The sequence below is a fragment of the Amia ocellicauda genome, chromosome 16 (genome assembly GCF_036373705.1).
Source record: "Amia ocellicauda isolate fAmiCal2 chromosome 16, fAmiCal2.hap1, whole genome shotgun sequence".
Taxonomy (NCBI): Eukaryota; Metazoa; Chordata; class Actinopteri; order Amiiformes; family Amiidae; genus Amia; species Amia ocellicauda.
The window spans coordinates 11,308,657-11,326,418 of NC_089865.1; the positions used below are offsets into that span (position 1 = coordinate 11,308,657).

Below are 17,762 nucleotides of genomic sequence, written 5' to 3' on the forward strand. Positions count from 1 at the left end.
TTTTGGCACTTTCAATAGGTTGGAAAAGCTTTAGATATACAGCATAACAAATATAACAAATATACAGATATAACAAAATAAATGTTAAGAATGTCGCTCATTTTCTTGTCTTCTTTCACCCTACTCTTCATTTTTTTATTTAAATCTCCTACAGGCATGTTTCTTGCGGACATAATTGAAAAATACTTTGTCTCGCCAACTTTATTCCGGGTCATTCGACTTGCTAGAATTGGACGCATCCTTCGCCTCATAAAGGGTGCCAAAGGAATCCGCACACTTTTGTTTGCCTTGATGATGTCACTTCCTGCCTTGTTCAACATTGGTCTACTGCTCTTTTTAGTTATGTTTATCTATGCCATTTTTGGCATGTCTAATTTTGCCTATGTCAAGAAGGAAGCTGGTATTGATGATATGTTCAACTTTGAAACTTTTGGCAACAGCATGATCTGCTTGTTTCAAATTACCACATCAGCTGGCTGGGATGGGTTGCTAGCTCCAATTCTTAACAGCAGGGCACCTGACTGTGACAGTAATAAAGTCCATCCTGGCAGCTCTGTGAAGGGCGACTGTGGAAACCCTTCTGTAGGGATTTTCTTCTTCGTCAGCTATATCATCATATCTTTTCTAATTGTCATAAACATGTACATTGCGATCATCCTTGAAAACTTCAGCGTTGCCACAGAAGAAAGCGCGGAGCCTCTGAGTGAGGACGATTTTGAAATGTTCTATGAGGTGTGGGAGAAGTTTGATCCTGATGCCACACAGTTTATGGAATATGCTAAACTTTCGAATTTTGCCGATGCTTTGGAGCCCCCGCTTCGTGTACCAAAGCCAAACAAAATCCAGCTTATTGCAATGGACTTGCCTATGGTTAGTGGAGAACGAATTCATTGCCTTGATATATTATTTGCTTTCACAAAACGTGTGCTGGGAGAGGGTGGGGAAATGGACGCCCTTCGCGGGCAAATGGAGGAGCGCTTCATGGCATCAAATCCATCCAAGGTCTCCTATGAACCAATCACTACAACCTTACGTCGCAAGCAGGAGGACATGTCTGCCATTATAATTCAGAGAGCGTTTAGACGATACCTTATAAGGCGAACACTTAAAAGAGCCTCTTACTTGTACAAAGAAAAAAATAAAGCCAGGGAAAACATACTGGATAAAGAAGAATTGGTAATAGACAAATTTAACGAAAACTCCACGACCGAAAAAACAGACATGACACCTTCAACAGCTTCTCCTCCTTCGTATGACAGTGTCACAAAACCAGACAAAGACAAATATGAGAAAGACAAACGTGAAAAGGAGGATAAAGGTAAAGATATCAGGGAGCACAAAAAGTAAAACAAAAATAAGAAAGGAGGAAAGAAAAAGAAAAAATGCAAACTTAAAAATTCCATTTATATGACAAATTGTTTACAGCCTTTGAAGGTGACCTGTTTGTGTCAACTGGACTCCCCTCTTCTGTGGAGATCTATGCCAAACTGACAGTGCTTACTTAACTATAAATGTAAGGTCAGTGCCTAATATGAGGCAGTGACCCTCATGAGAAGACTGTGACTCTAAATGGCAGAGGGGACTCAGACAGGAGGTTACTGCTTTAACTACCAGCTGACACTGCTTAAGGGGAGAGTCAAAATGGCTACTCAGACTGTAGGGGCCAGTATATGGAACCAGAAACATTTTTCTTTTGAGTGTTGTTGAAACCTTAAAAACTTTAGTACTTCTACTTCTATTACACCCAGTGTCTTGCATTCCAACTGCCATACTTCTTAATGTTTTTTTTGTTTTGTTTTTTGTTTTTTTATAAACTCTGTTGGTAAACTCATTGTTTATAATTCATTGGTTGTCTGTTCTATATTATGTGACAATTTTTGTAATTGGGTTTTATGTTACCAGGGGCGGGGGTATATGTACTGCTTTAATGGTAAGAGGGCCAGGAACAAACAACAACAAAAAAGTGTTTTACTAACAATGTTTTGAAACATGTACACTTTTTTGCATGAAAGCATGTGCACTCATTATCATGCATGTAGAATCATTCAGTCACCAAAAAAAGAACGATAAAAAAGTATATTTTATCCACATCAGTGTTTCAGGGTGGCTCTCAACATTTGAGGTGCTTATTAATCATGTTTTGGTAAATCCAGACATCTGTATGTGCCTATTCGAATCCTATAAACCATCTGTAAGCTGAGAGGAAATGGTTTGTGTTAATATACCAACAGCATATCAGCATTTAACTTGTTGCAGTTTTCTACAAACTGGAGGAACAATTACACCCTATCAACACCCCCCACCCCACCCCCCAGCATTCCTGATTTCAATTTGACACATGATGGTTTTATTTGTCCAAGAATATAGTACAGTACACCTTATTTCTTTCTTTCTTTAAATCCCACAGTATTGTTTAGCCATCTTCAACTCTCAGCAAGGCAACATTTTGTAAAGCAAAGAAATCCCTCTGTGGTGTACATAGTTATTTTTTCTGTGCTGTATGTTTGAGCAAGCAGGGGTCCTTGACACAGTGTTTATTGCATCAGATATGTACCACCTATCTAGTTTGCAAGCTTCTGACAGGTAATATGCTGTATTCTATATCATAAGTAGTTTGAAGGCTGTCACTGATGCATGTTTATATTGCCTATGCTATATTTCTTCCTCTGTCACTAAGTCTTCAGATTCGGGAAGCCATATGTCAGTGGTAAAATGAAACAAAATTGTTCAACAAAACCTAATTTCTCCATGTCATCAAGCAATAGTTTGCTGCTTATCTTTATATTTATTTTCCTTTCTTTTTGTCTCAACAAAAAAGAAACTCTTCTATTTACGTTTATATATATATATATATATATATATATATATATATATATATAAACGTAAATAGAAGAGTTTCTTTTTTCTTTTATATATATATAAAAAGAAACAAATATTGTCTTCTGTATAGACAGACAAAATAGAACGCAATCTGCTTAAGCTGCGAAAAAAAAGTGGTTAGATTTTATTAAATGTTAATATAAATAATGTAATATATTCATTTTATTTATTTTTCAACATTTTTTGTATATAAAATATGCTATAAAGATATGGGCTTAAGGCCAACACTATAGCCACTTTTATTACTTTAGATCCATAGCACTTTTTTCATTCAGTATATTTCCAAAATTAACTAATAAAGGGGAAGTATAGATTTTTGTAATTGTTGCACATTGCTTTTATTATGTAACTTTCTTTTTATAAAATGGGACCAAGGTTTACTGGCTTCCACACAGTGATATTGTAAAATGGAGGCAAACTGGAGAATACATGACCCTACTATAAGATTCAGTAGCACTGCCTGAAAACTGGGTTGTCAAAGAAGAACACACTTTTCTGCATTTGTTTACATTTTTCTATTTATTTAATTTAATTTATCATGTGAAATGGTTAATTTTACACAGAGTAATGTGATAAATGAAAAAAGGGTCTACTGTTTTTGTTTGACAAAAGCATAGTACTGAACTTGCTTATACTCTCTCTCTATATATAAGGCATTTTTGGATGGAAGTACACAAGCAGACATTCAGTAGACACCATCTTTTATTATGCTTGTAGTGTGCTAGTGAACTGCATGCAGGATAATGCTATTACCCTAACTTATGGTAATAATAATAATAAAACAAGCATTTAAAAAGCCAAAAGAATAAAGATTACATTTTTATTGTACCTCAGGTATGTCTTAGAAATTTGTTTATATTTTCTTTGTCCTACAACTCGATCACCTATTCGCCACATTGCACTCAGCACATTAACACTAATTATGTTTACTGTAGCACCACTTTTTCTGTATTGGTCTTTGCTATTTAAGTAAAGTATGTATGCTTAATGCATAATTGGTTATATTCAATAAAATGGTGAAAACCAATGAAGCATTTCTGTGTGTTCAAGTATATATTATGCTAATATATGTGGATGTAACAAACATTTGGTTTATAATACTGATGGATTCAATGTCAATGGGAAGATTTGCTAAACCAAACACAATATATATATATATATAAATACATATAATATATATATATATATATATATATATATATATATATATATATATATATAATATAACAAATAAATACATACTAAATGTTAATTCAATTAATAAAACCCACACTAGCTCTCAGGTTTAATAAATCCTACCCATTTACATAAGCAAAATATATTTTATTCAAATCAGCTACATTCAACATATAAGTTTTGTGTAAATTTAAATTTAGACCTCAAAAACTACACCATCTCCTCAATAGTCTTGAGAACTTAATATGTAATTAATTTGAAAGAAAAATGTCTGCCAAGAATTTAAGTCTTGTGATAAATCACACAAATAGCAGATGATTTCAGATATCCTATGTAGTACGTGTAAATAAATATCCCTTTGTTGCTGAGATTTTACAAGGTGCTGTTAAACCTGTTATAAAATATATGTTTTAGAGTTTAACAGAAGTCATTGCAAGCACTTTTATCTTTAGTTCTGTTTATGTAAAGAGAAGCGCACTAAACCAATCATAGGACAAAAAGTATCATATTTAACCATTTAAAAATTATTGTTTCAGACCCCCTTTCCATCCTGATTCCTGCATTACATACTTCTAGTTCATAATAAATTGCACTGTTTGGTTAAAAAAATTATTGAATCATTTTGATGGATTCAATAAGGTTCAAAGTTGAGTTTAAAATCAAACCTTTAGGAGAACTCATGACAAAATATATAAATATGTAAATATTTAATAGCTTGAAATTTATCCCATACTAATTCATCATTCTGAAAAATGTATGGAAGGAAAATTAAAATGTTGACTAATATAATATATTTTTGTTGATTTATTTATTGATTTATTTTATATGATTATATGTATTACACCATAATCAGAAAGTGTCTAATTAATTCAATAAATACAAAAATGTCTAAATGCTATTGGCTGTTTAATGCTTAATTCAAGTTCTACCAAAATGATTCAACTTTCAAACCACAAATTGTGCTTTTAGATTTATAATTCATATGCATGTTCTTTTCAACTTTCATAGAATGAGTCAAGACAAATTTGGCTGGATGCATCTTGCTACCACACAGTGCAACATAAGATTACTGAAGAATGACTACAGGGGTACTGACTGGTGTAGCGAGAGATTTCTTAATTGGGAAAATTATTACAGCATATAAAATGTTTTTCCTTTTGCATTTTACAAACTGTGATGTACCAGAAAATGTTTTCCTATTATTTGTAATGAATGAGTACTACAGCATTGGAGATGCAATGAGCAACAACCAAATGTGCATAGCCTACCAAGTGGAATATATATATATATATATATATATATGTGTGTGTGTGTGTGTGTGTATGTGTGTGTATATATATATATATATATATATATATATATATATATATATATATATTTATTTGTTTCTGTTTCTTATTTTTTACAGCATCTGAAAGTCCATGATCTGCTAACAAGTGTATCTGTCCTTGTCAATCAATATGTCTGCCTTTGTATCTCTATCTACAGTTTGTCTGTTTATCTTTGCCTGTCTCTTAATTAACTATTTTCATGATATTATGCAACATTTTAACATGATAGTGTTTTTATTACAGTTTAACTCATAATTTAAATATGTATCTATCTTACTATGTAATCAAACCACCTATATTGAATATTTTTTAGAGATAAAGATATTTTGAAAAATAATTGTAATCATATTTGGGAAATAGCAAACAAATTGATGGAGTGCTGAACACTTTCATGTTTAACAGTGTAATGTTATGTTAATAGACTGTGCCTGTATTTGTGCAAAACAGATTCAGAACTAACCCTACAAAATTACATGCTGGATAATATTAATTCTGAAGCACTAAGAATTCATCTTTTACTTTGACTGGTGTAATTGGGTTATGTTGAAGAGTTTTGCAATATTGATCCCCATATTTAAATATTCCCTACTTGTAAAATGTACTGTTCTTGAAATATTATAAAAAAAATATTTTATACCTCAAAATGTGATTTTTGACATTTATTTGGAATATTTTATTGAATATATTTTAATGTATTTTTTTTGTAAACAAAATAACTAACAAACAAAAACACAGTTTTACTATTCCAGTAATCAGGCTTGACATTTGATGTAAGAAAATATTATACATGTATAGTTAAATCAGTAAGATAAATTAAACGTAAGGTACGTTTTAAATAGAAATGGGTTTTCAACAATACATATATTACAGGATTATTATCATTATTATTATTATTATTATTATTATTATTATTATTATTATTATTATTATTATTATGTAACTTAAATAATGTTGCTTTCTGAATTCACAATAGTTTGAGCTCATTTCAGGAACCCTGTATGTGGTCTTGGTTGGTCCTTAATCACTAAAGGTCACTTATGAGATGAAGAGAAAGAACAACTGCTGATTTTCTTTACTAAACACAAATGCCAATGCTAATTTTCTTCTTTGCATTACTTGCCATCCAAATACAACTGATTTGCATGGTCAATGATCAAACTTACAATATCCTTGGGTGGATTACTTTTTGGAAACATGACCAGCAGACATTAGATTAATATTCTGTGATAGGATTTGTCCTTCTCAATGTAATAATCTAGACTACGCAGAACAATCTTAATGGAAACTGTTAAAACTGTATCAGGTCTGATAAATGGTAGTATATCATAATACATTTGAAATGTTTAAATTTAAAGTAAATGGAATTTAATGGAACTTTCCATTTCTGCATATTAAACTACTAGTAGGCCAGTTGCATATCTCATAATTATATATTTATCTACAGTGGGGGAAAAAAGTATTTGATCCCCTGCTGATTTTGTACGTTTGCCCACTGACAAAGAAATGATCAGTCTATAATTTTAATGGTAGGTGTATTATAACAGTGAGAGACAGAATAACAACAAACAAATCCAGAAAAACGCATTTCAAAAAAGTTATACATTGATTTGCATGTTAATGAGTGAAATAAGTATTTGACCCCTTCGATTTAGTACTTGGTGGCAAAACCCTTGTTGGCAATCACAGAGGTCAGACGTTTCTTGTAGTTGGCCACCAGGTTTGCACACATCTCAGGAGGGATTTTGTCCCACTCCTCTTTGCAGATCCTCTCCAAGACATTAAGGTTTCGAGGCTGACGTTTGGCAACTCGAACCTTCAGATCCCTCCACAGATTTTCTATGGGATTAAGGTCTGGAGACTGGGTAGGCCACTCCAGGACCTTAATGTGCTTCTTCTTGAGCCACTCCTTTGTTGCCTTGGCTGTGTGTTTTGGGTCATTGTCATGCTGGAATACCCATCCACGACTCATTTTCAATGCCCTGGCTGAGGGAAGGAGGTTCTCACCCAAGATTTGACGGTACATGGCCCTGTCCATCGTCCCTTTGATGCGGTGCAGTTGTCCTGTCCCCTTAGCAGAAAAACACCCCCAAAGCATAATGTTTCCACCTCCATGTTTGACAGTGGGGATGGTGTTCTTGGGGTCATTCCTCCTCCTCCAAACACGATGAGTTGAGTTGATGCCAAAGAGCTCGATTTTGGTCTCATCTGACCACAACACTTTCACCCAGTTCTCCTCTGAATCATTCAGATGTTGGCAAACTTCAGACGGGCCTGTACATGTGCTTTCTTGAGCAGGGGGACCTTGCGTAGTTTGTTACCAAATGTTTTCTTGGTGACTATAGTCCCAGCTGCCTTGAGATCATTAACAAGATCCTCCCGTGTAGTTCTGGGCTGATTCCTCACCGTTCTCATGATCATTGAAACTCAATAAGGTGAGATCTTGCATGGCGCCCCAGACCAAGGGAGACTGACAGTTATTTTGTGTTTCTTCCATTTGCGAATAATCACACCAACTGTTGTCACCTTCTCACCAAGCTGCTTGGCGATGGTCTTGTAGCCCATTCCAGCCTTGTGTAGGTCTACAATCTTGTCCCTGACATCCTTGGACAGCTCTTTGGTCTTGGCGGAGAGTTTGGAATCTGATTGATTGATTGCTTCTGTGGACAGGTGTCTTTTATACAGGTAACGAGCTGAGATTAGGAGCACTCCCTTTAAGAGAGTGCTCCTAATCTCAGCTCGTTACCTGTATAAAAGACACCTGGGAGCCAGAAATCTTGTTGATTGATAGGGGATCAAATACTTATTTCCCTCATTAACATGCAAATCAATTTATAACTTTTTTGAAATGCGTTTTTCTGGATTTTTTTGTTGTTATTCTGTCTCTCACTGTTAAAATACACCTACCATTAAAATTATAGACTGATCATTTCTTTGTCAGTGGGCAAACGTACAAAATCAGCAGGGGATCAAATACTTTTTTCCCTCACTGTATATATCTATCTATTACCACATAACCATTTAAAATGTAGGCAAAAAAATATTATGAAACTTTTTTTTTTGCTAAAATAAACAAATAAACATCACATATCAGTATCCATACCATTAACATAAGAAATTTAGATGGGCTATAGCTAACAGCTACAGAGAGATGATGCACCTCTAATTCCACAGCTGCAGCCAGGAAACATGGTTTCCTGCTAAAATGAGCACTGTTGGGCAGGAGTACTTGGCAGATAAAAGATTAAATGCTGCTGGCAAGGGTACACTCTGAGGTGAGATATAGATGAGCAGGCAACCCAGCAAGTCACCAGGGATTCATTAATGCCAAGATCTGCCAAGCTGCTGAATAATTCACTAGTGCACCAGGGATGAGAGCTGACATGAAAGATTATCTGTTGAAGAGTATAAACCTTATATCGCTAAAAGGTTGTCACTTCTATGCCACGTAAGAAAATACAACAAGAAAACAACCATGCCATTTTCTGGAAAAAGATAATATAGTTCATGTAAGGTTTATTTTTGCATTTTATTGTTGGATATTACTGAAACTGTCCAAGCCATAGAGTACAGAAAGCCTTATGTCACCAGATGCAACATAAACACGTGGTATAAACAACACAGGCAGAATGATTCAGCAGTTTGACACTTCTAAGAATGAGACTGAGGATGAAATTGAATAAAAATGCCTTTATGTATATATAAATAGTGTGACACAGTGGGTGTGGGATGTGTCTATCTGGGATCGAGGTGTCAGTTCGCGGGAAATCGGGGTTCGATGAACCAGTTAGGTCTTTAAAAAAGGCTGTGAAAGGCTGTGAAAGAAAAAGAAACACCTAGCCCGGGAAAGGCATTTCACCGGCACATACTGCCCCTGACAGACTGCACTGCACGGTGTGTGTGTGTGTGTGTGTGTGAAAATATATAAATATATATGTGAAAATGTGCAGTGGATTGCCAGGTTTGGAAAGTGGTACTTTTTAAAAACACTGCAATGCACCAGTAAATTGCAGTTAACACTCAGTGACTCCTTTTGGCTTGTGGGAGGCAGTTAAAATATGGTGCGTATGGGATTGGAAATATTGTGGAATTGTACCACATTTCTGGCAAAGAATCTGTTAGAAAGAGTCGTAGGAAATAGATTCACTAGGATGCTTTCAAATGGATTAAATGAGAAAATTGTAAACATACTCAATGAGGTTCAAGTGACTCATTTGGCCATGGCACGGCTGCTGTGGCCCAACCCTTCATCAGTACATTGTGTAACATTGGGACCATGTTCCAACAAGAAAACATACATAAATGTTACAGTTACAACACCTTTGCAGAAGGCCAGCTTTGATTGGTGGCCAAAATCGCATACCACACCAAGGAGAATACCAACCATCCAATGTGTATCCAAGCATGTGTGTGCATCTAGGAAAATATCATCTGAGAAATGTGAGAGACTGAAAAAAACACAAAAAACTATTAAATGCATCAGAAGGAAAGTTTTAAAAACTAGGCTTTTATCTTTTACTCTTTGAGCCTGTAGAAAGTATACATGTGACTTACATAACGACAAAGTTCTGATTTGCAGGCATCACAGCCAATAGCATACCAAGCTTCGTGTAACTTAGGTTTGGCAGTGCCTTACATTTTAAAACAGCAAACCTATGGTGATTATGATTAGAATGTAACAGTCTAGTAGTAAATGGATTTAACCAAGGTTAAAAAAGGATTTCAAAGTAAACACATTATACAATGGTGACGATAGAAATGCTGATTAAAAAAATGAAGAATAAAAATGAACAGACTATATGGATCTTCTGAGATTTGAAAATATATTTGACAATAGGCATATGCTCACATTTACAGTATACAAAGCAATAATATTATACCAGAAAAAAGGCATGCACAGAAGTGTAGGAGGATTACCTTGTGAAAATACAAATCTAATTTCAACTTGTTATTTTTTTTTAAAGCAACAAGGGCCTTTTTTAGCATTTAATTGTTAATAGTGAAAAATGATTACAGCATAAAAGACTATTATAATTTGAATCACGATTCCATCTAAGAACAGAATATGAATCATAAACTATGAATACAAAATCCACATAAGCATACAATTCTGACTCACTCAAATTTTGTCTGTCTACTTCGAAATGGGATTTTAAGATGCAATCTCCTTGTCTCCCTATGTCCTTATTCTCCTTTAATTGTTGTTCATTAAAATCCCTGAATTTGCATATCGATAGACAGACAGACATACAGATAGATAGAAAGATGGATAGATAGATTGATTGATTAAGATTGGGTTGTTGTTCAGAGTCTAATTAACTTGAAAATAAACTAAACTAATGCATAGAGCTTTTCAGAATGTATTGTTTAATAGGTGATTCGTGATAGTGATTACACATGTACCCATTATTTGAAAATGCAAATGATCTAATTATGAGGATAATCATGTTTATAATAATTTGTTTATGTATCTAGGCATAATACTATATTATTACTAATAATAATAATTCTTACTTGTGCCTTTTGAGTTGGAGGTAAATGTTAAACACATTACCATTCAAAAAGATCTTTAAATTTTTAAAAAGGTCTTTAAATGTTCCGACCCTGGGTGATAAAAGCTACCAAAAATCCTGTGTGGGCAGAAAATGTGATTAACTATTTATTCCAATACATCAGTTAACAGTATATATGGAGATAATACCCAAAAGTATACATAAATAACACAATGTAGATTCCAATAGCATGAGCATGAATAAAATTTGTTAGACTCATTGCAGTCCCCCTTGAAATTGAAATTACATCACAATACCACTTCAAAATGTAACACAGATCGGCACACTTCTTACTACCCATGGGAACCTCAGGGTTATATGGGCATTATTGTGTTAAACTTCTGATAGAGAAGTTCCTAGTGAATCTCATTAGCATTATATCGATAACAATTATATATAACAATATATAACAATATATAACAATATATATATATATATATATATATATATATATATATATATATATATATATTCAATCTTCTCTCTTTTGGAAATTGACACTCATTAGCAATTTACTCTATCAGACATAGACACCCTTCCTAGAATACCAGAATTCAATTTTGCCTGTTGACTTCCAGTACATTCAACATTTGCAGAGCTCAAGTTTTAATTGCTTTGCCCTTTTATCTATCTTTATTTCTTGATAAAGAGTTTTAAATGTAAGTTCAAGAAGACCCAAACAGAACAGAACAGTCTCACAGAAGCACCCAATTTATCCTCAGGTAACGCCTTTCTTTTATTTCTCAGGATTGCATCCTACAGAGATGGTGATTTAAAATCTGATCAAACATACTTCAACAAGAAGGAAAATCAGGAGTAATTCAATTTAGGAGATTTAACTGAGATGTTCAATTTTAAATCCTCAGAATTTGCAGAAACAAACAAACAAACAATACATAAAATGTATAAAGGTGCCTCATAATTGTTTCTCTAATTTCAGATATGAAGAAAGTGTTACCAGTTAGCAATGGGTTACATTCTGTGTGTTCTATTTTTTACTTGAGACACTTCACTAAGAATAAGGAATCTTTCAAGTGGTCCTTATGTTTCCATGGGGAGAGGTTTTTTTTTTTTGTTCTTTTCACGGGAACACCCACTTTTCTCATGACTTCAAGCAGATGGAGGGAAAGGCATGAGCAGATATTTAAATTAGCCATGCACAGGGCATAATGCATATTCTCATGTTGTTTTCATAGAGAACTGAACTATGATTTCCATTCACACAATATATTGTCTGGACTGGGAACAGTGAAGGAAAGCCTTTGCCCAATCCTTCCCTGTGGCCATATATTGTGGCCAAAAGCAGCATTTGAAAATAACCACACATGCTAATTGTCTCAACCAAAAGCTACGTAAACAATATTTTGAAATATGTTGAAATTGTAAAAAAATGTTTTCTGGGTAATTTCTAATGATTATTTTTTAATAATATTAATATTAAGATGATAAATAATAAACTGTAACTGAAACCAGTCCTCTAGCATTATTGATTAAAATGTTAGAAAACAACAAAGACTGCAGTGTGTGTGTGTTGAGATTTGCTGTAAATGTGTGTCTTTTAAAGGTGATGCTGCTGATTCTCCTGTCTTGTTGCTTAGCAACCTGACATCATAGAATTCTCCTCAGTCACTGATCAGCTGTTACCTCACTGCTCCGAACTTCACGGCTTCCCATAGAGGAAGCAAAATCCGCAATCTCTTTTCTGCATTCACACCATTTACACATCTTTACATTTAATATGCATAATCTAAAAATAAAGAATGACGTACCACATTTTAAAATACAATTTGACATATTTAAACTGTCGTTTACTAAGATTGTCAAAGGAGTATCATTTATTTTTGTTTGAGATGCACAATTCACATTTTAAACGTTTTGTTTATTTTTTCCCTAGCAACTGCAGGTGAAGATATATATATTTTTTTAAAAAAGGTTCCCTTGTTTTCCCATATCTACTAAAATGCAAACACTGGCACGTGTTCATGATGGTTTGTGAAATCAATACAGCTGCATACATCCCTAATGTTCAGTCAGTCGCACAAATGTGTGCAATTTTATGATTGTGTTTGGAGTTTTTAAGACATTGTGCAATAGGGCAACAATTGAAAAGAAAACATCAGGAACATCCCTTTAGATATTTTTGATAGAGCTAACAATCAAAGTGATATCCAGTAATTAAAGCTATGAAGTAAGGCTGCCACGCCCTTTCTAGGAGATAAGGGAATAGGAGAACCGCACAGCAGCAAGCCCCAGTGTCTGGGCTGGCAAGCTTGTCTCCATGTTACACAAGCAGTAAAAGGATATTCACCATAGAGTACCATTTAATGGCGCCCCATGGGCTTTGAGAAAGAATTAATAGCAGGCTCTTTTCATTTGTGTTTTAGATACATGATTGTATGATTGTTGTGTTTTGAGAGATAGAGTGGTAGACAGAATTCTACTGCTTCAAATGGTGTGCAAATAAATATTATTACTAAGAAACAGAGGTGGGAAGCTTCATAATTATTGTTTAATACTAACATTATAGCACCTCTGTTCTGGTTTATTGCAGTTTTTGTAAGCTAGAACAATTATAAAATATGTTTTATATGTTAAAATGTAACATATATATATATATATATATATATATATATATTACAGCAAGGTAAACAAACAAGCAAGAACTACTAAAGCAATATTTTTGCAGTGATGTTTGTTGGTCTTAATCAATGTACAGCCATCAGTAACATTTGAGAAGAATGGGTAGAGAACTAGTTCTAGTTCATCACAAAATAAAACAGCCGTAGGGATTCCTGTTAGAATTGAGTAATGCCAGAAAAACAACATGCATATTTAAAATATTATACAATTAAAATAACATTAAGGTTGACTATCCAATCATTCAGCAGGGAGAGCTTTCCTGGCAGTGAAATGTATATTTTGAAGAGTGTACAAAGTACCACTCTGGTAATGTGTATAGAACAATTTCATAGTGTTTTCCATTTAACCCACAATTCAGAAGAAGCCCCCTTTACTGGCATGCTTAATAATAAATAAAACATTTGCCACAAAAACTCAAAGTAATCAGGGGGAAGAAATGTAGTTGTAACTAATGCATATGAATTTAAGCCATCAGAGTGCTGAATTATTTACTCATTAAAGACATAATTGAGAAGTCACATATCCTGCTATAGGGCAAAGACCATTTATGATGTGTGACCTCTATTGCTGATACAGAGACAGTGGAATTATTTGCTAGAAACCAGGCTGGAAACAGTACAGTAATACATGCCAATCCATGCTTAAGTCACAGATTGTGTATGGCAAATCAATGTCTCAGTTGCCTCAAGGGTAAAGGTCATGGAAATTAATTGCTGATAGCTGTGGGTTATAAACGTACAGATGCTGTCAATGAGGTAATGAATTAAACTAGCCATTTAAATAAAGTAGTCCAAGTGCAAACCCACCTGAATGGAGAAAATAAATACAGGCTTGTAAGGATGAATAAAACATTACATAAAAAATAAATACCTTATTTTGAATGATCTGAATTACAGTAGCATTAATCATATATTCAAGGTATTTATATAAACTGATAATTACATTTATTTGAATTCCAAATGTAATACTTTATACACCACCGGAAAGAGACTACAATGTACACAGGGCTGCAACTGACCCCCCAGGGGAGAATTGGTCAACTGCATGTGAAATGCACTTCTAATGTGATTTACAAGCTATTACAATGTTTTATAGTCAGTTATTTGAAATATTATACTGTAAATGAATTAGCACTGAATAGTTTTGTCATGTTGGGGTCAAGAATTGGTTTGAGAGTGGGCAGCCTCTTGGCCTTTTTTATAATGGGAAAATATGCATATATTGTAGGAGTTTTGGACATATGATATCACTACTTTGAAATGTTACTTCCTAAGAAAGGTTGGGCATAACAGTACAATGCAGGAAACTATCATATTACATTTTATATGGATATAGCTACATTTAAAGAACTACAGCAGGGTAGGTTCAAAAAAGAAAACTGCATCCCCTCGATAACTTGCCAGAGGGGTGACTGAGAGTAACCTCTTCACAGCTGTGCCTCTGATTTACAGTTGTCTATGAGTCTCTTGGCACCCCTGTTATGAAAAGCTGGAGCCGGTGCTGCCAGCTAGCCAGGCTCTTCTAGATGTTATTGTAATATTACCGCAGTTCAGTCTTCACTGCTTCCATTACTAAATGCTCACTCAAATTGCAGTACAAGTAATACAATATGGAAAAATGTAACATGTGACATACACCCACAGGGTATTCTGCACTAAACAGTCTTCAATTCTGTGTAGCTTAACCATATTGTCCATGAAGGCATAGAGGAGGTGAAGCATAACTGCATAGTAAATAGGCCTAGAGCAGGAAGTACAAGTACAGGACATTGCTCGCAAGGAACATGTTATGCTAATTTCACCATTTGCTAGATAACAATCAGATCCTAATTGATTCATGACTAGTGGCATGGACCAAATGACCCATTAAAAACATCTGAGTCATATAATTGTTTAAACAAATTCATATAAATATAACACATGGTATTCTAAAATGAAAAGAAAGATATAGTCCAGGCAAACAAAGGCATACAGTAGGAGAGATGTATATTCTCTATTATGCATTATCATATACAGGTCATTTAACAGGTTGTGTCAGGAAAATTATATTGCTTATTATTTTCACTTATTCAGAAAAAGATGTTATACACCTGCAGAAGATATAAGGTTCATGTAAATAATATGGTGATAGTCCTTTAATACATATACACTCACCTAAAGGATTATTAGGAACACCTGTTCAATTTCTCATTAATGCAATTATCTAACCAACCAATCACATGGCAGTTGCTTCAATGCATTTAGGGGTGTGGTCCTGGTCAAGACAATGTCCTGAACTCCAAACTGAGTGTCTGAATGGGAAAGAAAGGTGATTTAAGCAATTTTGAGCGTGGCATGGTTGTTGGTGCCAGACGAGCCGGTCTGAGTATTTCACAATCTGCTCAGTTACTGGGATTTTCACGCACAACCATTTCTAGGGTTTACAAAGAATGGTGTGAAAAGGGAAAAACATCCAGTATGCGGCAGTCCTGTGGGCGAAAATGCCTTGTTGATGCTAGAGGTCAGAGGAGAATGGGCCGACTGATTCAAGCTGATAGAAGAGCAACTTTGACTGAAATAACCACTCGTTACAACCGAGGTATGCAGCAAAGCATTTGTGAAGCCTAACACGTACAACCTTGAGGCGGATGGGCTACAACAGCAGAAGACCCCACCGGGTACCACTCATCTCCACTACAAATAGGAAAAAGAGGCTACAATTTGCACAAGCTCACCAAAATTGGACAGTTGAAGACTGGAAAAATGTTGCCTGGTCTGATGAGTCTCGATTTCTGTTGAGACATTCAGATGGTAGAGTCAGAATTTGGCGTAAACAGAATGAGAACATGGATCCATCATGCCTTGTTACCACTGTGCAGGCTGGTGGTGGTGGTGGTATAATGGTGTGGGGGATGTTTTCTTGGCACACTTTAGGCCCCTTAGTGCCAATTGGGCATCGTTTAAATGCCACGGCCTACCTGAGCATTGTTTCTGACCATGTCCATCCCTTTACGACCACCATGTACCCATCCTCTGATGGCTATTTCCAGCAGGATAATGCACCATGTCACAAAGGTCGAATCATTTCAAATTGGTTTCTTGAACATGACAATGAGTTCACTGTACTAAACTGGCCCCCACAGTCACCAGATCTCAACCCAATAGAGCATCTTTGGGATGTGGTGGAACGGGAGCTTCGTGCCCTGGATGTGCATCCCACAAATCTCCATCAACTGCAAGATGCTATCCTATCAATATGGACCAACATTTCTAAAGAATGCTTTCAGCACCTTGTTGAATCAATGCCACGCAGAATTAAGGCAGTTCTGAAGGTGAAAGGGGGTCAAACACAGTATTAGTATGGTGTTCCTAATAATCCTTTACGTGAGTGTATATATATATATATATGTTTGTTCTAGTCAAATTAATGTTTTATAAGACACTGGACCCAATCAAATTAAAAGTGACATGCCACACAAGCAGGACTACACCCATTGGCTTTGAAACAAACCAACAAACACACAAACAGAAAAGTTGTTCCACTACACAGGACGATTTCTTTCAGGCTATGTAACGGTGATAACATAGGGTGAGTGCTGTATGCCGCATGATGCCCTATCACACAGTTGTATGATTTGCATGTCACATCATTTATCAACATGTCCCAAGACATGCCTGGAAACCAATACCTCAGCATCGGATATTACTCATAATAAATGCAGACATGGCATCATTTCACAGTGTGTCTGCTATCAAGGCCAAATTGTTTAATCACTGGGGTGTTACATGCAATTCAATCAAATGCTCTATAACCTTGAATATCATTTTATAAGAACTTGAAGCAAATGCTAAGCTAGTGTGATGATTCGGTTTCAGAAGTGTGAAACCTTAGGAGGGGATACTATGAATATCTATTCACAGCAGCTCTGTCCAGTGATTTATCCTTTCCCCTCTGGACAGATTTCACTTTGGAGATTTGCTTTAATTTTAGTATCCTAAATCGGGAATCCTTGTCTGAGTCGACTAGGTGATGTCATTGTCTCCCAGTGAGCATCATCTTGCGTGTCACATTCTCGCCTCTGCTTCCTTCTGTCTGCAGCGTCACCAGACCAGACATTTCAAGTGTCTGAAAAACAGTTTTCGGGGTCTGCTGAGAAGCATATTCACTGAGGTTTTAACCCTTCAATGGCCAGATTAGTCTGACATAT

The 17,762-nt window shown here is 35.1% G+C and overlaps 1 protein-coding gene across 1 annotated transcript in view; it reads left to right on the plus strand.

Moving 5' to 3' along the window:
- scn1laa (sodium channel, voltage-gated, type I-like, alpha) overlaps positions 1-2,829 on the plus strand; it is a 44,957-nt gene extending 42,128 nt beyond the window's left edge. Inside the window, exon 27 of the mRNA XM_066687478.1 lies at positions 155-2,829. Coding sequence (XP_066543575.1) covers positions 155-1,347 — 1,193 coding nt within the window. The 3' untranslated portion in view covers positions 1,348-2,829. The remainder of the gene's footprint in view (positions 1-154) is intronic.
- Positions 2,830-17,762: the final 14,933 nt, after the last annotated feature.